Source organism: Opisthocomus hoazin, chromosome 2, assembly GCF_030867145.1.
Source record: "Opisthocomus hoazin isolate bOpiHoa1 chromosome 2, bOpiHoa1.hap1, whole genome shotgun sequence".
Classification (NCBI taxonomy): Eukaryota; Metazoa; Chordata; class Aves; order Opisthocomiformes; family Opisthocomidae; genus Opisthocomus; species Opisthocomus hoazin.
In genome coordinates, this window is record NC_134415.1 from 86,495,534 (window position 1) to 86,522,855 (window position 27,322).

Here is a 27,322-nt window from a genome sequence, read left to right on the forward strand (position 1 = left end):
CTGACCAGCTGAAATCCGAATAACATACCTGCACAAGCTATGTATTTGTGATGGCCACCAGCCCACCAGAAAGCCTTAGTTCACTCACAGTAGCTGTAAAAATGGTGTGAGCTAAGCCAGAGATGGAGCATGAAGTGGCAGAAGAAGAATCACGGGCTTTATGGTGCATATATGCTAAACTCCACATCCCAGAATCACAGAATCACAGAATCACAGAATCACAGAATAGTAGGGGTTGGAAGGGACCTCTGTGGGTCATCTAGTCCAACCCCCCTGCCGAAGCAGGGTCACCTACAGTAGGCTGCACAGGATCTTGTCCAGGCGGGTCTTGAATATCTCCAGAGAAGGAGACTCCACAGCCTCCCTGGGCAGCCTGTTCCAGTGCTCCGTCACCCTCAGAGGGAAGAAGTTCTTCCTCATGTTCAGACGGAACTTCCTGTGCTTCAGTTTGTGCCCATTGCCCCTTGTCCTGTCACTGGGCACCACTGAAAAGAGCTTGGCCCCATCCTCCTGACACCCACCCTTCAGATATTTGTAGGCATTTATAAGGTCCCCTCGCAGCCTTCTCTTCTTCAGGCTGAACAAGCCCAGTTCCCTCAACCTCTCCTCGTAGGGGAGATGCTCCAGTCCCCTCACCATCCTTGTAACCCTCCGCTGGACTCTCTCCAGTAGCTCTTCATCTTTCTTGAACTGGGGAGCCCAGAACTGGACACAGTACTCCAGATGAGGCCTCACTAGGGCAGTGTAGAGGGGAAGGAGAACCTCCCTCGTCCTGCTGGCCACACTCTTCTTGATGCACCCCAGGATCCCATTGGCTTTCTTGGCAGCCAGGGCACACTGCTGGCTCATGGTTAACCTGTCGTCCACCAGGACACCCAGGTCGCTCTCCGCAACAATCACAGTTGCTTCTGGCTGATTTCCTAGTGTGCATTTCCCTAGTACAATGGAAAAACATTTCCCTGTGCAAAGCAGGCCGATCGGAATCAGGAAAGAGCAGAGGATGCCTGCTTATAATAGTGAACACTTACTGTGGGGGACATTACTTCTGTAGCCAAGGAAGACTTTCTGAGCTGTAAGCACCAGCTGTTTGTGGAGATACGGTAGAGGCTGTGTATAGTAGTTACACTGCTGAATCTTGCTGCATGGGTAAGCTTGAAAATTTTAATTGGGATTTAATGCTGCCTTTTTTGCAGATACAACAGCATAGATCTGGAGGATTCTGCCAGTGGCAGCATAACTCCTGAGATAGCTCTGTAGCCTAGAAAGAAAGCCTGAGAGACCTCTAAAAAATACCGTAAAATCCTCATGATCTGATCTCTACTTAACATTTCACTTCTCTGCCTGCCTGGAAGCTTTTGCTTAAGAAACTTATTATACCTCTGGTTTGGGACCCGTAATGATGTAACTGTTTTTTCAGGATGCAGGTCAATTTGCTTGCTTTAATTTGCAAAGTCGGAAGTGCTATGGGTACTAGTTGCCAGAGAGACAACAACTGCCTTAGAGAGAAAAGAAAGAAACTGCAGTGCTCAAATCAGTTGCAATCTGCTCTATGGCTGAAAGGGAGAATGGCATTTACTAATACAGCCAGAAGGAAAGTGAAGAAAAGAGGTGATGATTTATAGGCCTGTTTTTTTGAAATACGTCCATATTCTTTGCAAATAAGACTTTTTTTTTTTTTCTACCTCTCACAGGGTGGAAGGATGGACATTTGTTTCAGAAATCCAGCCAACTGAATTGGATTTCTTGACTATTCTGAACAAAGATGTAACTAAGTGTTGGTCAACAGGACTCATGATGGCTGAGAGTCCTTATCCAGGTTCTGCTAGTTGTTGTCTAAATGACTTGAGCAGAGCTCCTCACTGCTCTCACTTTCATAAAAAAGCAGCAGTGACTCAAAGCTTCAGGTTAGAGTCTGTGTATCGAGAATACAAATCCTTCACATCATAAAATACTGAGTACCAAAAATTATGGTTGCTTATTTTCCGTCTGGGAAAAGTGAAATTCAAGTAAATGATGTAATGTAGAGCACTTGTGAGTGTAAGGACATCAGCACTAAATTCATGGACAACTGGAAATATGGAAGAATAGCACCAATCATTTTCCCATTGTGCACCAACAGCTATGTTTTCAAGATGACTTGTGTTGATAGTGCTAAACATTTTAAAGAAACAGGCTGGTAGTTGTAAGATAGAAGGTGATTATAAAACAAGTCCCTTAAATGAAGTGCTTTGTCTTGCTGGGCCAAACAGATGAGTAAGTCGCTATGAAAATTAGCCAAGTTTGGACACTGAAAATAAGAACAGAAGACTTTTAAGAGTCCAAGTGGCTTCTTACTCATGCACAGAGAGAAAGAGCAAGATCAGTACAAAGTAAACTCAGAATAATTTCTAATAATATTATGAAGTCTAAACATATGCACACACACAGAAACAAAAATGTACACACCCAAAACCTAAAACATTAAATAGCAAGACTGAAAGCATATTTTAAATAGAATATATATTTTAGATAGTAGATGTTGTAAACCAGCAAAAGTAACAATCCCTAAATCTCTCAAACCACACAGTCCTCTGAGAAAACAAAACAGCAGTTGAGAGAAACCAATGGTTAATTTCTTGGAGTATCTCTTTGTGTGCATAACAAAAGGAGAAGCAGAGAGCTGGAACTACTAGTATAACAAGCTGAGAAATACAAAGCTTAACAAAAAGTCACTGAAAAGACTTTTTCAGTAGAAGAGGAAAAAAAGAAATCCTTCACTCAAGAAGCAGCAAATATGTAAAGCGAACACGTTGAAGGAACAATAGTCTGAAAAACTGCTCCAGTAGTTACAAACATCTACGTGTTCCAAGATGATGTTTTGTTGTTACCACTTACTGTCCAGGTTAACATATGCACTGATGCCTCTTAGAGCAACTCTTAAGCTTAGAATATGGGAATGCAGAATATTCTGCAGAGGCTGTTGACAGTACAGTGTACAAAGCAGATCAATGGTTAGTGGAGAGATTGTACTTCATTTGAAAGGACTCAAGCTACTTGTTATTTCTTAGCTTACTGTCTTCCTTTTATGCTTGTTAAGAAGATATGTTAAATATTTGCATTGTAAGTTAAAGCAGTTCATTCTGATGTTCAATTATTGGATTTTACTGTCATACATTATTCTACTCTTAATAGTGCAAAAATTCCATAGTGAGTTAACAAAGTTTTTACCACTACAGTAACAAGTTAATATAAAATTATTTTCTATACCTTGGAAGTACAATTTGCCAAGCAGTCTTTTTCCCATCTTAAGGTTTGCAGGCCATGATCCTTCTCTGGTACAACCCTGCTGTATGCATTAAAAAGAGTTGTTAAAACAGGGGAAAGAAAGAGTTTTCATTGGTGCCTACTACATGAGGAAGACTTTATATAGCCATCTTACTTAGAAAATAACTTTCTAAAGAAAGTCAGCAGAGATAACTAGGAGGAAATACAAGGAGAAAGAGAGCAAGAAAGGGAAATAAATTGGAAAAGGGTAAAAAAAGGAGCTAGATATGAGGTCAGTAACACTCTATTTAATTCTGTATTCCTCTGCTTTGAGGGCATTGGTGTAAAGAAAAATGATGGCAGGCAGTTACCTTTGCAAACAGTCTGTGAATCGCTCCAGTTAAGACAGCTTAGCAAAGGTGGGTATGACTAATTTGATGACAAGAATGATGAGAGTAATAAACCCGTGGTTGATTAGGCTATCCTTAGTCCTAAGGAGCCCCGAACTAGAAACAGGCACTGCTAGCAGGGCTCAGGGGAAACGTTGGTAGATGATTCCAAAACAGCAATCCTGAAAACCTCTGATCATTCGTCTTTTAATGCTGGTCATGTTTAAACTCTCCCTGGCCCTCTGTTTTTCAGGCTCTTGCGCACTTAGCAGCCTGGTGCCAGCACATCCCCAGAAGGGGCTCATTCTTCACAGGGAAGAGCCGTTCAAAATAGATAAACTACCTATTTCCCCAGCTCTCAGCCCTGAGGATGTAGATGTGCCTACAAGCACAGACTCTGTCTTAAAAGCAGTGGTAGCAGCTACTTTTCGTTTGTCTGATTTTAAAGAGCAGGCATAAGACGAAGTCACTTTATGCAGCAACTGAAGCTATGACCTAGTAGATATGAATCCTACTTCAGCCTGAAGTGATACAGACCCAGATATCTTGCTTTCTTTAAAGATGTCCTAGCTCCTAGGAGATGATGGCTGTTGATTTTACATATATGCGTAGCTTTAGCCGTAGTGGAGAAGAATCCTTTCTTCCTTATTGGTGCCCTAGCTGCTAATAGAGATGCTACTATTTTCTGTTGACCTCCTTCTGTCTCTTGCCTATTGACTCCCAAATGATTTATGCCATGGGGCACATCTGCGGCAGTAGAGAGTGGAGTCAGCTTCCATCCCTGTGCAGTTTTCAACCTTGTAAAGGGAAGGTGGCAGAGCTGGTTTGGATTTCCTTTGTTGGAAAGATCACAAAAATCAGTCTGTATTCCGTAAAAGGTGTAATTCCGTAATTTCTTCATAAAAGAAAGGGGCTAGCTCCCTGATCTCAAGAGAAGACTCCCAGCTCTGAATCCCAGGAAGGACCCACTGCTTCAGAGCACTGGATGTGCCTTGGTGAGCAATGGAGGAAGACACAACCCCGTTCTATTCTGGGCAACCTCTTCCAACTCTTGTGCTGTGTGTGTCCATCCTAACTAATTTCCTGCATTAGACAGGTGGTCTGGGCACCCTAACAAGACTTGGGGCTCAAGACTCACACTTGAGGCACAAACTGGTTTTTGAGTGCAGCCTTTTATCTGTGTGATCAGGTATGGTCAGGTGCCACACAAAACAAAAAACTAAAATACCAAAAAGTCTCCCTCCCAGTCAAATTAAATTGGATTTCTGCTACAATATATAGAATCATAGAATAAGAGAATAGTTTGGGTTGGAAGGGACCTGCAAAGGTCATCTAGTCCAACCCACTTGCAAAAAGTGGTTTGGACTAGTGACATCTTCAACTAGATCAGGTTGCTCAGAGCCCTGTCCAACCTGGCCTTGAATGTTTCCAGGGATGGGCCATCTACCACCTTTCTGCGAAACCTGTTCCAGTGTTTCACCACCCTTATTGCGAAAAGATTCTTCCTTATGTCTAGTCTAAATCTACCTTCTTTTCGTTTAAAACCATTACTCATCCTATCAGAGCAGGCTCTACTAAAAAGTTTGTCCCATCTTTCTTACAAACCCCCTTTAAGTACTGAAAGGCCGCAATAAAATCTCCACTCTCCATGGGCCCTTCTCTTCTCTAGCCTGAACTCTCTCAGCCTGTCCTCATAGGAGAGGTGCTCCATCCCCCTGATCATTTTTGTGGCCCTCCTTTGGACCCACTCCAACAGGTCCATGTCTTTCTTGTGCTGAGGGCTCCAGAGCTGGATGGAGGACTACAGGTGGGGTCTCACCAGAGCAGAGTAGAGGGGCAGAATCACCTCCCGCGACCTGCTGGCCACGCTTCTTTTGATGCAGTCCAGGATACAGTTGGCCTTCTGGGCTGCGAGCACACATTGGTGGCTCACATCCAGCTTTTCACCCACCAGTTCCCCCAAGTCGTTCTCGGCAGGGCTGCTCTCAATCCCTTCATCTCCCAGCCTGTATTGATATCGGGGGTTGCCTTGACCTAGGTTCAGGACTCTGCACTTTGCCTTGTTCAGCCTCATGAGGTTCACACAGGCCCACTTCTCGAGCTTGCCTAGGTCCATAATATATGTGATATATAGATATATCTCTCATAAGTCTTCATAAAGGGAGTGAAGTCAAAAGCAATAATAATAATATTAGGAAATCTTGATCTTACAGAGCAGCATCTTGGTCTGATGATGGACAGCACAGTTTTGCCATGATAATTGGAATCTACTGGTGCCTGACAAGTCTCGTATATGATCAGAGAACAAAGTGGCAGAAGGACTTCCTGGATGTTCTGTCAGTTTGAGTTCAGTTGAGTTGAATTTCATTTGTGTTAATTTAAATGTTAATCACTTTCTGTCTAATTTTTGACACCTGTAGCATGAGACTAATGACATTTTCACTTCTTTAATAAAATACTTTTAAATCTACGAATTAGAAGTACCATACAAGCAAAATAAAATGCTGCTCTAGTAATAATAATACTCCCACTTCTGAAATGCCTTAAAGAATCTTTTGGACTTTTACAAGTATTAATTAAGTTTTAATCACAGCACAGTCAGAAAATTATTACTGAAACTGCTATATGGGGACTAAAGGAGGGGTGGAAACAAAGTCCCAGAAAGATGAAGTGATTTCCACAATATCATAAAGATACTAACAGATATATGACAATGATGACTTTAATTTATATCAAAAGAATTGAGCCTGTGGGATAGAATATTTTCTGTCAAACAAATGTCACCAGAGACTAATCATATTATGTTTATTCAGATCAGATATCTCTGGCATGTATCTTTTTTTAAATCTCTGAAAACACATCCTAATCTTCTTGATTGTAATAGGTTAGTAAAGCGAAATGGAAGATTTAATCAGATTTAAGTCAGTGACCCCTTGATCTGTACAATAAGAAAAACCACAACCCTTTTTCAGAACTATAGTCGAAACTGTCAGCAAAGCTGGATTTGCTGGAAGACAAGAAGTATCAGAGATGAAATCTTGCTCACAGTAACAGTAGGAAACTTTCTATTAATTTCAGTACAGTTAGGGTTTTGTTCTTTCAGTTGATTGCATCAAGACGTAAAGAGTGAGGAAAAGAGCTCAAAAGCTATTCTTTTGTGATTAAAGTTAACTTAGAAACGAAAAACCTAAGCCAACTCAGGAGACGGTAAGACAGATGTAAGACAGAGATCAGGGAATTGAAATGCTGAAACAAGCTACAAATAATAAACACTCTCCCATATACACACATACACACAGACACAAACTGTCTGTAACCTTAGGAAAGATTTAATCACACTTTGAAAGTGTGCCTGAGTTTTCACACCTGCAACAGTTTATAAATATAAATACATATTTACACACACACACATATATAAATATAAATACACACAATTTATGTGTTATTTCTAACACACTTCATTTCTTAGATTCCCTGAAACATGTCTTATCAGTTCTGATTTATATCTTTTTGTATCCATACCCTTTCATATATCTGTATGTATGTAAGTATATACACATACACATGTATGCTTATGGATGCATAGGAAACTGCTGCCCAACCTGCTGGGTGTGGGCATAATGAGGTTTGCTATTGCTTCGCGATCTGACAGCCAGCAGGTGCAGAAGGCAATGGAGTGGCTGCTGCTGCCATAGTGGCAAACAGGAGGGAGAGAAACAGAGCATTGAATTCACTGAGGCACTGAGCTGGGGAGGGGTGGATGGGAAGAGGAGGCGGAAAGTGGAGATGAGGATTATTGTAATTATATGAGAAATAAAATCTTTTTCTTTCTTATATATCTTAACCCTTTTATCATAGAGGACATGAAAGAAAACATTGCTCTCAAACAGTTCCTTCAGCAAGAAGGACAGCAGCAGGCTGAATCCCACAACCCTGAAGATTATTTAAAGCATGAGATGAATAAGACCTCTGCATACACATCTGGAGATGAGAATTCTGCCTTTAGGCTTTTGGAAAAACTCTAACAAGGAGGAAAAGGCAGTCGTTCAGACTAGGATGCTGATGAAATATGTTGTGGGGGAATGGGGTGGATTTACTCGAGAATCTTTCCTAATAAGCGAACAAGCATGTTTATAGACATAGTTGATATGAATAGAAAGCTTTAAAGGTAAAAGATTCTTAAAATCCAACATATTTTTCATTTGTATTCTGTCTCTTTTTGCATTTTCAGTATCAGCAATGATTATCAGCTTCATTGTTATTATCAGTCAGTTTCTTTCAAGTATTTTTGTTTTCAGGTTTTGAGTCATGAATATGACAAATATGATAATTGTTTTTAACCAGCTGTTCCTAGCTGATTAATTTTAACTGCCAATACAAAAGTCTAAGATTTATGCGGGTGTCTAAAAAAAAAAAAAGAATTCTAGGGGCAGTTTAGAATAAACTCTTTCAAATGTTTTTTCCATATATCTTCTGTTTATTTTCTGAGTTATTCTGTTCAGGTTCCTATGTCATTCCCGACACCTTATCATCTGGTTTTGTTATTTATTGTTGTGAAATTGTGCTCTGCAATGCCAAAAGGGAAGATTAAAATGTAAGTTAAATACTTTGGAATTTATTCTATTTTAAATATTCTGTACTCACAAAGGTGGTTGTTTTGCTCTGTTCTGCATATGAGAATGAGAGGAGGATGACCTGAGTGCACACATACTGTTTCCTTCCTTAACACTGCGGAGACTAGCTGGCTGGCTGGGAAAATCTATCTTCAGCAGAACTCGGCTTCTGTGTAGCATCGGTCTCTTGCGGAGCTTTATTCATTCTAGATTTACCACTAAAGAAAGTTTGGAGAAGTCAGAACAAGGAAGGCATTGTACAAATATATATGAAGACGGGAGGAGATTTTGTAAATCAGTCTTTGGTGTTCAGTTATGGGATAATCAGCAGGTGGCAGCTAGTGCGTGTTTATGTAATAGATAAGTACACCATATCTAATATATGTACTAACTGAATGTGTTTTGCTTCCTTTAAAACAACTAGAACAACAACAACAACAAATCCTTGTTTCAAATTGTTCCAAGCTAGAAATATTCATTAGAAACCAGAGATGGAAAACTAGCTGTGAGTTGTTTCTGCCTTATGTCAATCTGATCAAGCACATATTTGAAGTGAATTCATGATTTCATTTCTTGGATGGTGAAGGAGAGGCAAAGAGAAGGTGTAGTTCCTGGTGGCGGCTGGCAGTGGAGAGGAAAACTTACACAGCATGTTATAAACTGGATGGGCCTTTATAAAGTGTGAGAACCATTTCAGGCTGCCATAGGAGCTCTGGTTGTTTTGGCAGACCTTTTGCTGAATACAGGTAGGGTTCATGCTGTGGGACCCCAGAGTGGTCCAGCCCTCACCTTGGTTTGGAGCTGAGTATCCTCATGAAGCTCTGGAGCAGTTTTGAAAGAAAGCCCTTGATTACTTGTTGGAAAGGAAAATAGTTTGTGCACATCTAAATCTCTTTAAGGACTGAACTAACAGAGAGTGAGGGGAAGCAGTCAGGGAATGTGTTTCAGAATTGCGCTGTGGCTCCAAAGCAGATCACTAACGCAGACAATGTCCACTGTAACAAAGTCACAAAGTCACATTAACCATGCTTGATTCTTTTTTTTTTGCTATATCTCAACAGTAAGAAATGCCAAGACCTGGTGTGTTTGCCAAAGGAACAGAAATAACCTGACATACAAGCTGTATGCCTAAAGATATGTTAGCATAGTTAGTGTATCTACGAGGAGTACTTCTAAAAATAGAGTAACTTCGAATTTTTAGAGGTGTAACTACATGCAGAGTACTGCTTCTGGATTTCATATAATGTAATATTAACTGGAAAATATAGTTTTCCAGGTACTCGTGAAATATTTAGAAAATTCCTTACAGTTTAAAGGAAGTCTTCCTGCTTTAAGCTGTTTGTTTGAATGCCAAGTAAGCATTTATTCAATGTCTATGGTATAAGCATTTAAACAGAAAGTAAAAGATTACTGAGTACAACTTGTGTGCGATTGACAGATACTGGAATTTGACTGCAATTCTGTGTTATTTAAGATGGTAACAAATGAAATGTGTGCATCTGGAAAAGCTGGGTTTGGATGGATGACCTTTACTTCATGAAAGTAAGATGAAATAAATTACATTTCAGCCTCTCTCAGACTGGTGTATAATGCTGAACTTGACTACAAGTATTTCACTAGGACACTTCTAATAGGTTTTTAAATATTTTTACATTTCTTTTTTTGAAACAGACAATAAATTACGATAATCTCCCAGGAGACTTCTGGAAAGATACTTTAAGTTGTCATTTTGTGCAAGGAAGCAAGACACAGTTTTGCAGAGCTGATGTGTTGATAGTACAATTGCTTTAGCTAGATTTATTTTTCCATTGGGATTTTACATCACTGTTTTGTTTATCTGCCACACGTAAGGGAAATTGCATAAAAGGGATAGTGTTCAGGCAAATGTGGCACAGAATTTAGCTTTGGAATACCTTGATTTACAAAACCTAAGAGCAATAGAAATGTTTCCACTGCTGCTGTTGTTTGAAATACACCAGAAAGATTTTTTATTTCTTTTACAAATTCCTCCAGTGTATAAGCTGTTGTTCTCTGCTAGTGGAGGACTAACTCCGATTTACTGGATGGTAACTACAAACTGTGGTGGAAATGTCTTTCTCGTTTTCATAGGACAAGGTGAATTAAGTGCCCTTATAGTTTCCTATTGTCTCTCCATACTTTGGTTCTCAAATTATTTTGGATTCTCATGCATTGGGCATAAAACTGTATTTTGATCTATGAAAGTTCACAGAGACTTGAGTGCAATTTTTTTTTTAATCTGTTATCAGTTTGTCAAAACAGAAACTTACCTGAAGAATGCTGAGTACGTTAATATTTTCTCAGGGATATTTTTTTTTCAGATTTTGAACAAAAATTCAGCGAAGCCCACAGCTGCTTTAATACTAGCAGACCTCATTAGGGAGGGAATGGTTTGAAAGATTTCAGTTTTGCCCTGATAAAAATGAGAACATTTTCAACATCACAAAAACTTACAGAGGACGGGAAATCATTCCAGCTATCAAATTATGATACCCTTAATGGCTGGAAGATTTCTCATCCTCTGTCAAGACTGGAGGGCAGGTACACGCTGTCACAAGCTGTCAGGATGGAATACGACAACAGCATCATGTCTTTCTCCTGAGCCGTACAACTGGATTACCTTCTAACGGAAAGGAACAGTGGAACAAACACATCTCATCTTGATACAGACATATTCTGAGTAATCAGTAGTTTACATCAGGAGACAATCCAGCAACCGTTGCTCTAGCAGCAATCACCCAGAGGAGTGCCATGCTTCCCAGTGTCCCCTAAGCTTTTAGGTAAAGGTACCTTGAAGGATCTGCTTAAAGAGCTTGTACCTGTAACACGCACATGTACAATGCTTCTGAGATACCTTGTGAAAATTTCAGTCTCCTCACTAGTCCTACACTAGTCACCTCTAAACCAGCGTGATTCTGGTGAGAGCTTCATGGTCTCATTCTCAGACATCACGATTCCTGCTAAGAACAGCCTCAACCCACTGAACTGCGCCTCACTTCTTTTTCTCCCTTCTACTTCTACTGCTCCCTTTTCTTCATCCTCTGACCCTATTTTCATCTTTACTTCATTCCTTTTTGGGGCAATGTCACACTCTTTCCGTTTCTCAGATTTAGCAACATAGCTGGCAACTCCAGCAACATCCTAACAAGTAACCAATTAATACTGCCAGTGTCGCTTTTCCTGCTCTTTGTCCTCATTTAGATTTTGCTATTTTCTATGCATTTGCCTATTTTAGTGCCGATCAACAGAACTTGGAGTGTTCTTGATAGGGCCCAGCACGTTAATCCATTTATTATGTAAATGGAAATTGCTGAATAAAAGGCCATGAGCAAACTGGGAGAAAAGCACCTGGAAGGAGTGCATTTTTTCTGCTGGTACTCTGTTCCTCTAAGAGAAGAACCATGGCTTTACCATGTTATTTGAAATGCAGAATTAATTTCCATGCCTACAAGTGTATACTTGACTTAGAGTTCTACAGTTACCTTCACAGAGACATGGTACAGCATGTATTACATCCCTGACATTTACTGAAGACTTCTTTCTTAATCTTACGTGCATTTCATAGAAGCCTCATTCTGCTCATTATCCATTACTAGAGTTATTCCTTTTTCCCCCTGCAGCAGACACTCCGAATTAAAAATATCTGCAGGATCCAGATCACTGATGCTTTCAGGTGAAACCTTCATCCAGTTAATGAGCATGAATTAAATTCCTGTGAGTTTGTATATATTTTCTGGACCTACAATTGCAAGTTTTGTGTAGATTACTATGTAAATGCCTCATTTGAAACAAAAGTCATTATGTTCTTCCAACTGTGTTCATCTCTCTCTGCTTCCAACCCCAGTTCGCTCCCTGCCCTGCTTCTCAAGTCTTCTGGAAAACACTAGATACAGGTGACAACAGTGCCACCAAATGATGCTGTTCTGAGCCACCAAGTCCCACGTTCCTCGGTATATCCATTCCAGAGCCCTGCTTTGGCCACAACATCCAGCCAACACAGGTCCTGCTCTGATGTTTAGTAGGGCTCCATGCTGGGCCTCACTTTTAACATGTTTTTGACTTTATCAGTTGGGAATCACTGTTCTTGAAGTTTCCCTGATTGTTGGCCATAATATAAATGCAGTTCGAGGGAGGTGATTCTGCCCCTTTAGTCCGCTCTCGTGAGACCCCACCTGGAGTCCTGGGGCCACGAAGATGATCAGAGGGCTGGAGTACCTCTCCTATGAGGACAGGCTCAGAGAGTTGGTGCTGTTCAGCCTGGAGAAGAGAAGGCTCCGGGGTGACCTTACAGCAGCCTTCCAGTACCTGAAGGGGGCCTACAGGAAGGATGGAGAGGGGCTTTTCACAGGGGTGTGTAGTGATAGGACAAGGTGGAATGGTTCTAAACTAAAAGAGGGCAGATTTAGATTAAATATTAGGAAGAAATTCTTCACCATGAGGGTGGTGGAACACTGGAACAGGTTGCCCAGAGAAGCTGTGGCTGCCCCCTCTGTGGAAGTGTTCAAGGCCAGGCTGGATGGAGCTCTGAGCAACCTGGTCTAGTGGAAGATGTCCCTGCTCATGGCAGGGGGGGTGGAACTAGATGATCTTTAAGGTCCCTTCCAACCCTTATCATTCTATGATTCTATGATTCTAAATATGACCACTAACCTACCAAGATATCTATACTCCAAACTGGTTATGCTATAATGCTATGGCATTATAGCACATATAACCTATATAGCATATATAACTTATATAGCATATAGCATAGAAAGCATCATAATAAACAAAGCCACAGAATTATATAGAGAATAATGAATACTAATACTAAACTGAATACTGCACACTGAAGTCATTCCTGCTGTAGCTGCTGAGGAGAAAAATCACTTAGATAAAGCAAAGCAAGGGAGGCCTGGAAAATAAATGATACAGTGAAGGCAGTTTTTAGCCCTCTGTCTTTTGACTTTAATGGAAAAGCCTACTAAGCAGAATAATTCCAAATGGAGGGTTGAGGAGGGGTAACAGAAGGACATTCTTCTAAGGGCAAAAGGATATGGGCACATATCCCACAAATGTGGGCTTTCCTGTTCCTCAGGCATCAGCATTTTGCCTTTTGCTTTGCAGCTTTGAAAGCTGTTGTTACTCCCTAAATAGTAAGTCCTATTTTCTCTGCAATAATGGTGGCAGATGTTTGCTACAGTGCATCATAAGTCTGAAGGTATATACACATTTATGTTGTAAATACAGAGCATGAAACCCAGTATTTGAATGTCATTCCCACAGCTCAACTAACACTCTGTCACTGTCATTTTAGCGTCCTAATTACATCAACATTGTCCTTTGTGACTCATACTGCAGATTTCCAATCAAAATGTCTCTGATGAGGGAAGTAGCATTATGGCAATCAAACAGCAGAACAACATCTCTAAATAACCCTAGCTTGTTCAACATCCCAACTGCACTGTAGAATATACATCTAACAGCTAAACATGGCAGGAAGGTACACGTCACTGTGAACTGTGGTGGCTTAGATAGCTATTGAGGAGCAATTAGGTATGGATGAGAATTACCAAACTTCAGTGCACCTCACCCCTAGAACCCCAACACATTGAATGGTAGTAAAGAAACAGCAAAACAACATAATCTATGTTGTATCTTCCCTGGATGCTTGCACACGTGTGTATGAGTTCACACAAAAAAAATTCCCACACCATAGGCTTATTAGAAATGTTTTCACCAGTTGTTTTTTATTCAATTGAGTGACAACCCTAAACCCAGGAAGCCTTCACCACAGCACTGTGAATGCACACAGCTTCCATTTTCCCAACTTCTAGGAATCACAGCTGGAGAGCAAAGCTTGAAAAAGTAACCTGGTGTACCACAAAAATGAAGATGAAAAAAATACAGTACGGATTATAAGAAATCCTGTTATGGGACTGTGGGAAAGCAGCTCCTGAGCTTCACTCTTTAGTGCTTCCAATACAGTTTAGAGAACTCACTTCTTGTTCTCTCAAGACAGAGACTTTTAATGTGGAAGGTTTGAAATAGTCTCAAACAAATGCACTTTTTTTTTTACTTCTTTTTTCCTTGATGCTATATGGATCCGAACCATGACTGTGGACTACATTATGTCTGGAGCAAAATTATGCTGAATATACATGACTGCAATGCTTCATTAGGAACTGGTTTAGCGATGGAGTAAGCCCACAGTAGAAAAAATGTGTGGGTGATATTCCCTGTATTTTGGAACTCATCAGCAATGTGGAATGAATTTGGTCTGAACTGCTCTAGCTCTTTTACTGTCACAGGACAACTGCTATAATTTAGAGAAATTTGCCATTCATCAGATGCTCCCGTGCTGTTTTACGGCATATTAGGGCTATGCTAGTTAGCATGTGCTGTGAAGTAATTTCTGCATAGGTTTTGGGTTTTTTTGTTTTTCTCCTAAAATGATCCCTGAACTTTAGTAGTGGAGAGTCCCATCCACTGTTGAGTACTCCAGGACTAGGGCACTGGTAAAAAAAAGATTCCTGCTTAGGCTTTTCTCTTCCCTGAGAATGGTATATCACTGCTGTCTACATAGGATTGCCATTTGGCAAAGAAAGCAAAGGCTGTGGTTTGCTAGCAACTCTAAAATCACCATCCTCACTTCTAAAACACGAAGAAGGATGAAGATTGGGTTTATTTTGTGATAGTGCAAAAATACATAGAACTTTTATTCTGCTGTGGAAAGGTACTCTGAAATAAAAAATATGTTTCAGAACTACTTATGCTATAAATAGCCAAAAGTGTCCCTTTTCTTATTTCATTCAAAAAAAGAAGTCAGGGTGTTTACAGAGCTGTCAGATCTGGGATCTGTTCTTGGGCAAGAACCTCACGCTCAACCATCAGAATTGCCTGTTTCGAATAGGGCTTTGATCTGCAGCAAGTCTTCCGAAGTGCACATCTACTCCCCATTCACATTCCAGTCTCTTCCACAGATTTTCCTTCGATTCTCAATCTTAATACTTAATCAAGGTATCAGTTCTTAACATTGCTCCCAAAGGACTGCTGACTGTTGCAGCATGGTTTTGGAAATGCCGGTGTCTCTAAGGTATAGTTAGACAGAGCTGTTGCCTGCTAAGCGAGCCTGTTTTCCAGAATAAGTGTGGAAAGCATAATGACTGGGCTGGTATTAAATTTTGCTATGAATGAAAGATTGATCTTAAATAAATGAAATCTCCCTCTAGACCAACAGGGAGAGGTTTATCTCAGTGTAAACTCATTTACACATATAAAATATCATTTAATCCCTTTACATAGACAAGAACACTTCAGATGACCATAAAAGAGAAGCTATGGTAGTAATTTTGACAGAGATTGGAAATGAGAGCAGCCTGTTAGGAGGATACTCAGAGTTTCACTGTGCATGACAGTGCATCCGGTTTGCTTGAGTGGTGGGACAGGTGACGGTGACACTGGCAAGTCAGATCTTATGCCAGATTTAATTTCCTCACACATAAAATGGAGTTAAAGAGACTCACCTTCTTTGTACAGTATTCTGGAACTATGTACATAAATTATCATATAACTAAGACTGGTTTCCTTGTACTGACTGAATCCTCTGTTAAGTGAGTAATTGGTATCTGTGACGACTTTGGGCTTACAAATCAGCACAGATGAGGTCCAGCAGACTGGAAAAATAAAAAGCAAAAAGTGATCTATCAGATTACTTCCTAGTATCAGTGTCATGTCAACTGCACAAAGTAGGTTGTATTGATTGCAGAAGAACCTCTGATTTGCAGCGCTGGTAAGTCCATACCATCAGATTATAGCCTCAGTGTGTTTGCCCTCCAGATAAGCCCAATGTAAGCCATTTTAGTTCAGGTATCATGTAAACACAAGCTGTAATCTGTCTGAGCTAACGGACCCAACCTTTCAGCATGACTTTGGGAGGGCTGGTTGTACTGATGCCCTTAAACACAGCCCAGAGCAGCGCTGGCTTGCTTCTTGAGTGTGGCAGACTCAGAGCTGTTATGCAGCACAGATCTTGCACAGACATTGCGACAGTCCTTAAGAACCATAGTTCATTAGAATTTCTATTAATTTGTGCAAAAGGGCAATGAGAACAGAACTTTGCTCACAGCAGGTATGTACAGGTAATCATACTGCTCAGCACTTGCGTGTAAAGGCTTTGCCATCTGAAACATTGCCATGCACTTTCTTTGACAGACACCAAGCTTTTTAGGTTGGTAAAATACACCCTCTGTTCTAGTATGACTTGAGTGCCTGGAAGAAGCAGTTTTTAGTCTCAAGCTCATATAAAAAAGTGATAGATGGAACTGAGGGATGAAGAGGAAAAACAGAGTAGTTTAATACACTCTGAGCTGATATGCAGTACAGCTGTTATTTTTAGATTTCCTCTCCCTTTGTGTATCTTATGTTTAGAGACTTTGTCAAAAGACAATTAATACGCTATAAAAAAGCAGATGTTAAATAAAGATATATTCATCACAAGAAACTGACCCAATCTTTCATTCCATTTTCTGAAATATAGAAGTAGGTAGTATCAGCAGTCTCTGTTCACCTGTTCATTACTTTCAGAGATGTTTCAAGTGTGTTTTATCTGGAATGGATCTAAAAAAAAAAAGCCACCAACAAAAAAAGTAGATTGTGACAGTTATGCATTATTTAAAAAAAAATATTTATGAAGATCTGTCCCATGTTAACTCCTTACTGCCTGTTACTTTTGTATTATGCCATTGTGGCATTTTGCTATTAAGACACACTAATGAAGAGATATTTTGGAAAGGTTTATCAAGTTTCTGGTTGTGATGGACTCTTCTGTCCCTGAGGCAAAAGTTACCCCTACTTCCTTCCCTAGTTCTCTTCTCTCAGCTACTTCAGATTATTTCCCCAAATCATGATTTCCAGTTCAGAGTTATTTTTTGTGACATATGAACTACAGCTGTGATCACAGGTAATCTCTTCTTCTGTACTGTAACTTTGAAATTGTACTTTGCAAATTTTTAATAATATTCTCTTTGTAAACTTATGATATTGTTTTATAAACTTAGTCATAATGACAACAAGGATGAGTGAAGCCCCCTCTTTCTCTTTTCTTCCAGAATCCCTTCTATGTTGGAGCTAAAAAAGGAACAGCTGAGAAAAGAAAAAGTTGTGACAACCAGAAGATTAAATATTAAGGGTCAGCAAAAATTTCCATTCCTCTCTGCAGAGAATTATACGTAATATTAGCTTTTAAAACTTCTTACAAAGTGTCTTATAACTATGTTTTACCTAGTATTTTTCAACTATTTTACACAGTGTTTAAGAAAATCACCCTATTTTAGACTAGAAATTAGATAAATACAATGAATTTTAATGGAGCTCCTCTACACAGAAAAAAATTATTGACTCTTACAATCTGTGTCTCATAACGATGGCCACATTCAAGTTCCTCATTTAATATATGCTAATGGTTTTGAAAACAGGTGTAATTTAAGCTATGGCTATACGTCTTAGCTTTTGCATAGAATCCTTTCTTAAAAAATGGAAATACTGATTTTAGCTTGCAGAATATGTTGCACAATTCTGCAAAGTCCCAAGTTAAAACAATAAGCTCAGTGAAATGCGTTAGGATCCTATTTGCAGAAGCATTAAGGACATGCTTTGCAAAAGCACCCGTCATCCATGTGCTTTAGAAATCAACCACTATTTTCAAAACTAACCTAGGCATTTTAATTGGGAATTCGATCTCCTAAAAGTTAGATGTCTGTTGTGTAGTTTACTTCCACATTGAAGGAGAGAGATAGACATCTCAGTCAGTAATTCTGCTCATCATAAACAACTGTCTGGGAGAGAGAGTAGATGCTTATTTCTTATCTCCCCTTGGGACGTAGAGTCATTAATCCTCTTCTGGAGTCAAGTGGATGAAGCAAGGTCAGTGCTTTCTAGGCTGACAGTTGAGGGATGCAAGGAGCAGCTGTCTACAACACTCTTCGGGAAAACAGGAGAACCAAATCCAAATCCCTTCTGTGTTTAGCTGTGAGGAGGCATTCAGAAAAAAAGGTCTGTCTTTGTGCATCCCAGAGGAAAGTTTAATACTTGACTGCTGTAACAGAATGTGAACCTGACCAAAACACTGTGGTGGTGGAGACAAACATGCTCCATCTGTGATGCATCCTGGAGTACAGCAGCTTCATGTGAGAGCCTGCAGAAGGTGTAAATCTCTGCTTCAAAATTAAAAGAAAAACATTTTTAACCACATTTTGTGACATCTTAGCTGAGTACTTTCAGCTATGTGTCAAACAGATATCTTTCCCTTCTCTCCATACTGACTTATGAGAAGCTCAGGCATGCTCCAAATATTGGGTCTGGGTATGCACATACCACAGGAAGAACTCACTTTGATTTGAGGATCCTAGCAGAGTAATGGGATGCCCCTGGGCTTTTGGTAGCTCAGTCATAGTAGAAGGGTGTGTGGTTTCCTCAGAACTCAAAAGCCAATACGTGGACTTTAAACTAGGTTCAAAGGGGGAAGGGGACATCTCCCAGTTCACTAGGGATGAGCGCAGGCTTGGCGTGCCAGGGTCAGGGGTGAGATTGACAGGCCAGCTCAAGTGTGTCTATACCAACGCACGTAGCATGGGCAGTAAACAGGAGGAGCTGGAAGCCATTATACAGCAGGACGGCTACGACTTGGTCGCCATCACAGAAACGTAGTGGGACAACTCGCATGATTGGCATGCTGTTATGGATGGCTACAGATTCTTTAGGAAAGACAGGCCAACAAGGAGAGGTGGTGGAGGTGCTCTATATGTGAGGGAGCAACTGGAATGCACTGAGCTTTGCCTGGGGGCAGATGAAGAAGGAGTTGAGAGCTTACAGGTTACAATTAAGGGAAAGGCTCATATGGGTGATGTTATTGTGGGTGTGTACTACAGGCCACCTCACCAGGAGGAGGAAGTTGATGAGGCCTTCTACAGGCAGCTGCAAGCAGCCTCACAGTCACAGGCCCTGGTTCTCATGGGAGACTTCAACCACCCTGATATCAGATGGGAAGACCATACAGCTAGGCATTCGCAATCCAGCAGGTTTCTACAGAGCATCAACGATAACTTTCTGATGCAAGTGGTGGAGGAACCAACAAGGAAAGACACTCTGCTGGACCTTGTATTAACAAACAAGGAGGGACTGGTGGAGGATGTGAGGGTCGGAGGTAGACTCGGCTGCAGTGACCATGAAATGGTGGAGTTCAGGATCCTGCATGGAGGAAGAAGGGCGATAAGCAGGATCAAAACCTTGGACCTCAGGAGGGATAATTTTGGCCTGTTCAAGGAGCTACGGGGAGGAATCCTGTGGGCCAGGGCCCTTGAAGGCAAGGGGATCCAAGAATGCTGGTCACTTTTTAAACGTGACTTCCTCCATGCTCAGGAGCGGTGCATCCCCCAGAGAAAGAAATCTAGCAAAGGAGGCAGGAGACCTGCATGGTTGAACAAGGAGCTTCTAGAGGATATCAGGTGGAAGAGAAAGGTGCATGGAATGTGGAAGGAGGGACAGGCCACTTGGGAAGAGTACAGGAATGTGGTCAGAGCATGCAGGGACGTGACGAGGAAGGCCAAGGCCCACCTGGAGTTGCATCTGGGAAGGGATATCAAAGACAACAAGAAGGGCTTCTTCAACTACATCAGTAGCAAATGGAAGGCTAGGGACAATGTGGGGCCACTGCTGAATGAGGCAGGTGTCCTGGTGAGGGAGGATGCAGAGAAGGCAGAGCTACTGAATGCCTTCTTTGCTTCAGTCTTCAGTGCTAAGGCAGGCCCTCAGGAATCCCAGGCCCCGGAGGTAAGAGAAGAAGCCCACAGAGAGGATGACTTTCCTTTGGTCGAGGAGGACTGCGTGAGGGATCGCTTAAGCAATCTGGACATCCACAAATCCATGGGCCCCGATGGAAGGCACCCAGGAGTGCTGAGGGAGGTGGCGGATGTCATTGCTGAGCCACTCTCCATCGTCTTTGAGAGGTCCTGGAGGACAGGAGAGGTGCCCGAGGACTAGAGAAAAGCCAATATCACTCCAATCTTCAAAAAGGGCAAGAAGGAGGACCCAGGGAACTACAGGCCGGTCAGCCTCACCTCCATCCCGGGTAAGGTGATGGAGCAGCTTATCCTGGAGGTCATCATCAAGCAAGTGGAGGAAAAGAAGGTTATGAGGAGTAGTCAGCATGGATTCACCAAGGGGAAATCATGCTTGACCAATCTGATAGCTTTCTACGACTGGCTGGGTAGATGAGGTGAGAGCAGTGGATGTTGTCTACCTTGACTTCAGCAAGGCTTTCAACACGGTTTCCCATAACATGCTCCTAGGGAAGCTCAGGAAGTGTGGACTGGATGAGTGGTCGGTGTGGTGGATTGAGAACTGGCTGAATGGCAGAACTCAGAGGGTTGTCATCAGTTGGAGGCCGGTAACTAGCGGTGTCCCCCAGGGGTCAGTACTGGGCCCAGCCTTGTTTAACTTCTTCATCAGTGACCTGGATGAAGAGTTAGAATGTACCCTCAGCAAGTTTGCTGATGACAACAAACTGGGAGGTGTGGTAGATACACCAGAAGGCTGTGTTGCCATTCAGCATGACCTGGACAGGCTGGAAAGTTGGGCAGAGAGGAACCTGATGAGGTTCAACAGGGGCAAGTGTAGGGTCTTGCACCTGGGGAGGAACAACCCCATGCACCAGTACAAGCTTGGGGTGGACCTGCTGGAGAGCAGCTCTGTGGAAAGGGACCTGGGTGTCCTGGGACGACAGATTGACCATGAGCCAGCAGTGTGCCCTGGCTGCCAAGAAGGCCAATGGGATCCTGGGGTGCATTAGGAGGAGTGTGGCCAGCAGGTCAAGGGAGGTTCTCCTTCCCCTCTACACTGCCCTAGTGAGGCCCCATCTGGAGTACTGTGTCCAGTTCTGGGCTCCCCAGTTCAAGAAAGATGAGGAGCTACTGGAGAGAGTCCAGCGGAGGGCTACAAAGATGATGAGAGGGCTGGAGCATCTCTCCTATGAGGAAAGGCTGAGGGAGCTGGGCTTGTTCAGCCTGAAGAAGAGAAGGCTGCGAGGGGACCTAATATATGCTTATAAATATCTGAAGGGTGGGTGTCAAGAGGATGGGGCCAAACTCTTTTCAGTAGTGCCCAGTGACAGGACAAGGGGCAACGGGCACAAACGGAAGCATAGGAAGTTCCATCTGAACATGAGGAAGAACTTCTTCCCTCTGAGGGTGACAGAGCACTGGAACAGGCTGCCCAGGGATGCTGAGGAGTGTCCTTCTCTGGAGATGTTCAAGACCCGCCTGGATGCGGTCACCTGCAGCCTGCTGTAGGTGACCCTGCTTTGGCAGGGTGGCTGGACTTGATGACCCACAGAGGTCCCTTCCAATCCCTACCATTCTGTGATTCTGTGATTCTGTGATTCCATGACTTTCATGATGAAGACTTCATGACAAAAGCTTGAATGCAGAGGTCTCCAGACGTGGGAAGCCTATGTGGCAGCTGAGAGGGTGTAGTGTCTCACAGGTGCCTAAATTTTTTCATTTAAGATGACGAAGTAGATACCTAAGCCCCTGTGTTGTTTCAGGTTTAGAATTACTCATTTGCAATGATACTTTGACTCTTTAGGCTCTATATGCAAGAATTCCAGATGTGTCTATAAATCAAATATTTTCCTTTGATTTCAGAACCTAAAAATTCAGCTAACGTGTCACGGATTTTTCCAAAGTTTCTGGGTATTGTTCACTAATTAGGATTCACACCTTCAAATTCTGCTCTTTACATACCTAGTACTTGCTTTTGAAAATTATGTTTTAGAAAATGTTGTATAAGGTGCTTTTAAAAATTACACTCATTTTCTCTAGAAAAATACAGAGTTTTCATTGGTTCAAACAGTGCCTTAATTTTCATAACAACAGGTTTTCTTAAAATGTCATGGAAAAGAAATAAAGAAGGAGAACGTAAATGCTAGTCTTTTAGGGCTTTGATAGGTTTGAAAACGCAATCCAATTAACACCCCATATTTGCTAATCTTTGTCTTAATAAAGTTGCTGTGGGTGTTATTGGTTGTTTATACCATGAAATCATAGAGAAACAGCATGATTATTTTCAGATATGTGTTTAGATTTTTTACCATCCTTATCGCCTGAGAAAACTGCTTGAATGTCTTTAATGTTAAAATCAGCAAATAGTTTTTAAAGGAGAGAAGGTAATTAACTTCACGTCTTAATGGTTCTTCTAATTTAGACTGTGCATGAGATGTATCATGGGTGAGAGAGATGTTGCAGAAAAGAGCCTGTTCTGTGGCTAAGGAACCAAACTGGGAATTAACAGAGTTTGATTTCATTTTCACATCTTCAGCAGACTTACTGTGTGACCTTAACCAAATTATTGAATTATTCTGCTCCACAATTTATCTATAAAACAGAAATAATGACAGTCAACTTGCTGAGAGGTTGTAGGGGATTAATTATTTAATATTTATAACTTCAGATAGAATACAGATAGAATTACGGAGTAAGATGTATGATTAACATTATTTTGCTATTACCAAGGCTCTGAGATTATAGCCTGGCTGTTTTCTTGTACAAAACTCTTCACTTTTTCTAGTCTTGCATCCGATAACTACCCTGCCTGAAATGTATTGACCAACAAATGTAAAGTCTTTTCTCTTGGCTTTTAAATCTAATTAATGCTCTCAGAAGTAGCAGAGAACAATAATGTGCAAGCCTACCTTCATTGCTCACACCCGCTAGTTCCACAGAAAGATGAATAAAGGGTATCTTCCAGATAATATATATTTACCACAATCTAATGGTTTTAAAAACCCCAAACCAACACAGACACGTTAGCTTAGCATGCAGGAACTGGAGACTGAAAAAAACCCCAACATTCTGCTTCTGGTCAGAGCTGGAGACTATGCTTATGGGCACCAGGCAAGATTTGTTTTGAAGGTGATGGGCTCCTGAAGAACAAATCTGGCCCACACTGCTGCTGAATCTGGCTACCTCAGACAGCACATTGAGCAAACCTTTCAAACAGCAGTTAAAAGAAAAAGGCTGCATATATGCCCCAGAGGTGTGCCAAATGCACTCTAATTGATGCTGATGAATTGTTCAGAGAAATTAGAGAGTAATATTCATGATGTACAAGTACTGCCAGTTGGAATCAACAAGTAATTACCAACAAATGTCTTTAAAAATATTCTACATAGTTCTATTTAACATACAGAGGTAAATGGCCTTTTTAATTCAAATATTTTCTTGTAGTTTTTGGCTGTGCTTCATGAATAAGGATGTGCTGACAAAGGTTTTCAACTTCTTCAAATATCTGATGCAGCTGAGCAAGTTGAACTTCCCACCCGATATGTATGTAACACAACCTAGAAGAAGGTGGCATGTATCCTTTCCGGTATTAAAAGGAAGGAAGCATTGAGTAGGTGATTGCTGTCCCTGTGACCTGTCCTAGGATGAGGATACCGATGTCTGCTCCTGATCACAGTCAGGGCACACAGCAAAGCCTGGGTTAGCTCACAGCTCAGCTGTAGTCTCTCCCTACATAAGTGCAACGAAAAGTGATTGTCACTGTAGAGCTGAGGCACAGTTTGAAGAACAAAGAGCTCATGCAAATGCTTTGGAGAAAAAAAAGAGAAAGTAAAACTCCATTCTTTTCTAGCAAGGCACCCGAAAGATTTTGAATAGACAAGAGAGAGATGTGATGATTTTATCTATGCTATTCTTATATGAGGATCATGCCACTAAAAAGAGAGTATATCAACCTCCTAGCTTAAAATGAAATTTTTACAAATTAATTTGGTTCATGTCTTCATGAATAAAGAGGTCCCATGTGAAAGGAAGATTAATTGTATGAGCCTTGGGAGACCATCCACTGTGGTTTTTAACCCAGGGGTGATAGTCATGAATTAGCCTATGATCTTGCAATGATGCTACAAGCAAAGATTATACTATGTGAATGAAGCAGTCTGTAAGGGTTCTTGAAATCTGAATACACTGTCTAAATGAGTTTTCTTATTTTCTCACTTTCTGTGAACTCCGTTTCTGAGACTGGCAGTATAAATACGGATAATTTTAAATACCCCAACCTATATAAATTCCACATGGGAAAGATCTTCCACCTGTGGCTTGAATCTCTCCTGATATTTTATATACCTGTATCAACTTTGTTTCTGAGTAACCCTAGATACTGCTGTGCTACAGACAAGCATTATCAACCCCAGCTGCCTGGGGAAGCTTGAATTTCTTGGTCTTGTAGAGCAAACGAAAGCCCAGCTAGTTCTACAGTATGAAAAAGAGTAAAAGTAGGAGTAGCTCTGAAGCACCATAGTTCTCATATGACTCCTGCTCAGAGGCAGAATCATACCTTAGGCAGCCAGAAAAATTGACGCAAAGTTTCACTACATTTTCCTCACATAGAACAGAAATTAATGTTTTGAGGGCAGCAACCCCCTACAGAGCCTTATTCCACTCGAAACAGCAAAAAATGCCCGATCTGCTGCTCTAGAATAAAAGCACACACAACAATCTTAAAGAACAGAACCAAGTTTTCTGATCAGGCTGTCGGTCCCAGTCAATCACCTTACAAAATCTTACTGTAACCTGACAGGGTATACAAAAGGCAGAGAAATCTGAGGATCAAAAACTCTTAGGTAAATCTTGCCTGCTCTTTACTTCTTGAGAACATGATCCCCGATGTGATGATCCCCAATGTGAAAAAGTCATCCTGCGGCTGAGGTCTTTTCATCCAGTAAAGAGAAAAAGGAATCCACATGTTCGTGCAGAAGAGCCTAGCATCGTTAGAAAAAGAACTTTCCTTAGCACGGAGTAAAAACTAATGCTATCACACAAAATACCTAACAAAAAATAAAACCAATGTATTAGGACATTATCCTGTCTATGTTTAATCTCTACTCAGTGGAATTTGCATAGATGTATTGTCATGAGCGGTGAGTATGAAATTCAGTGACATCAGAAACATTCTACACCACATCTACAGACTTTGACTTGAGTCGGACTGTATAATCCGAACTGGTATAAACAGGGTGCAGGTAAGTGTATATATACGTCATCTGTACATGTCTTCTTTAATTTCTTTCATAGTAAGGATCTAAAGGACAGTGTCACTAGCTAGAATATTGCAGACTGTGAGGAGCTCTTTATTGGTCTCCTGCCAACACCAAACCAGGATCTAAATTCCACCATGCAAACAGGCCATTGCAAACATGAAATAAAAAAACCCCACAAAACAACAACAAACAGAAAACAAAATCTGTCCACAATAAGCACAGATCCAAACATAGTTTACAAAAGTGTTCTGGCAAATAGAATACCCCCCAAAAATAGTAAAGAAAGTAGGGAACAAAGATTACTGTTTACTTATTTAGTTAAAATGAGAATTTAATCTTTGTCATTTAAAGTGATACTAGTAACATGCAAAACTATAAATAAGTTTTACAGTGATGAAGAAAATTTAGGGACAGAATCAAAATATCTTCTGTCTAGCTCAAAGAGAACTAAACATTTGTCAATGTGAACATTCTTAAATTCACAAAAAATGGTATCGAGAGGAAAAAAGTACAATTTTGTATTATTGAATGACAGCTATGGACATCACAGCCACTGGTCATGACAACTGAAAATTACAAATCTGAACTACATATTAATGAAATCCAAAAGTGTTTGTCTTAGTAAACTAAGAATGCAAAGAAAAAAACCCCTATTTCTGATTTACAGAACAAAACATTGGGAATGCCCTTAGAAGGACAAGATGCAGATACTTCAGACCAATATGATTATATTTTTAACACACATCAGTTACATTTACAGCCCTGGATACACATTTGCAATCTATCAGATTAATCTAACTCATTGTCAGGTGTGATTTGAAGCAACAGAAGGAAGCAATGGAATTAGAATACCAAAAAGGCACAACAAGTTTAGCCCTTCTTTGCATGTCATCGTATCCAGCTTTCCCGTGTGTTTGTCACATATCTGTGGTCCAAACTCCAGGAAAAACAACCAAATATGCAAAACATGAAGTGTCTTTTTTTGTAGACTTACAGCCTTTTTTCCCCCTTTCCTATGCAGTTTGAACCCATTAAATATTTCAGTTGTAGTTTAGGTCTTTTCCAACTTAAACAAAAGAGCTTGTTTTGTAAAAGTTACAAAAGTGAAAATAAGACTTGTTTTTATATGGTTCATATACTTTACAAGAAAAAAAAGCCTCGTATCACTTAGTTCACTGTCATTGGCTATCTCAGTAAATGCTTCAGTGTTGCTCTTGATTAGCCTCTGGTTTTCTCTGGATTATGCCAAATTCTCCTTCAACCTCGATGTCAAAGCCTTCTGAATATTCCCAGCTTGGTGTTGTGTAGAGCAAAGGTTTCAACTGAATGTTGTAGCTTGTGTTAAAACCGTCTTCTTGGTCTGCTAAAGATACAGCTAGGCCTGTGTCAAATACACAGCAGGTTTTGGAGCACCGCTCCAGGAGATAAAGATTATGCCTTGTATCCTTACCTTCCAGCAGTTAAAGAACTCTTGGGTTAGAGCATTTATTAGATATTTGCTTATTAGGCTAATATTGCACTGCAGGAAAACATACTAAATTAAAATACAATTAACAGCTACTTGCTATAGGGAGATTTCCCAGTGAGGGACTCTCCTGGATACCCTGAGAAGTTTCTTGCAGAAAATATTGAAAATAGATAGCAGCACAAAACCTCTCAACCCTCTACACTTACTGATGGCATTTTTCTTCCACCCCCTCTCCTCCAGCAGTCTTTTCTTTCAGTGTCTCTTCTTACCACCTCAGGGAAATCAAAAGTGAGCGAATATCTTTGTTCTCCTTTCCTCCATCTCATATCACATCATCCCTCAGTCACCTGCATTCTCATGAGTTCTCAGTCTGATCTCGTCTAGGAATCGTACTCGTTAACTCAGCTGAAACAACAGTTTATAAAGACATCACTAGCATAATGTATGTAGTACAGAGTGAAGGTCAGGTTGCTTAACATATGCATTTGTTTAGGTGTTTTTGACTTTATTCCTGCAA

The 27,322-nt window shown here is 40.8% G+C and overlaps 1 protein-coding gene across 2 annotated transcripts in view; it reads right to left on the reverse strand.

Annotated features, from left to right (window-relative positions):
- FUT9 (fucosyltransferase 9) overlaps nucleotides 1–27,322 on the reverse strand; it is a 119,831-nt gene that overhangs the window by 14,964 nt on the left and 77,545 nt on the right. The window contains exon 2 of one of the 2 annotated variants that reach the window (XM_075414347.1): nucleotides 3,247–3,325. The exons of the other annotated variant lie outside the window; for it this stretch is intronic. Within the exon in view, the coding sequence (XP_075270462.1) occupies nucleotides 3,247–3,283 (37 nt within the window). The 5' untranslated portion in view covers nucleotides 3,284–3,325. The remainder of the gene's footprint in view (nucleotides 1–3,246; nucleotides 3,326–27,322) is intronic. 2 annotated transcript variants of the gene reach the window in all.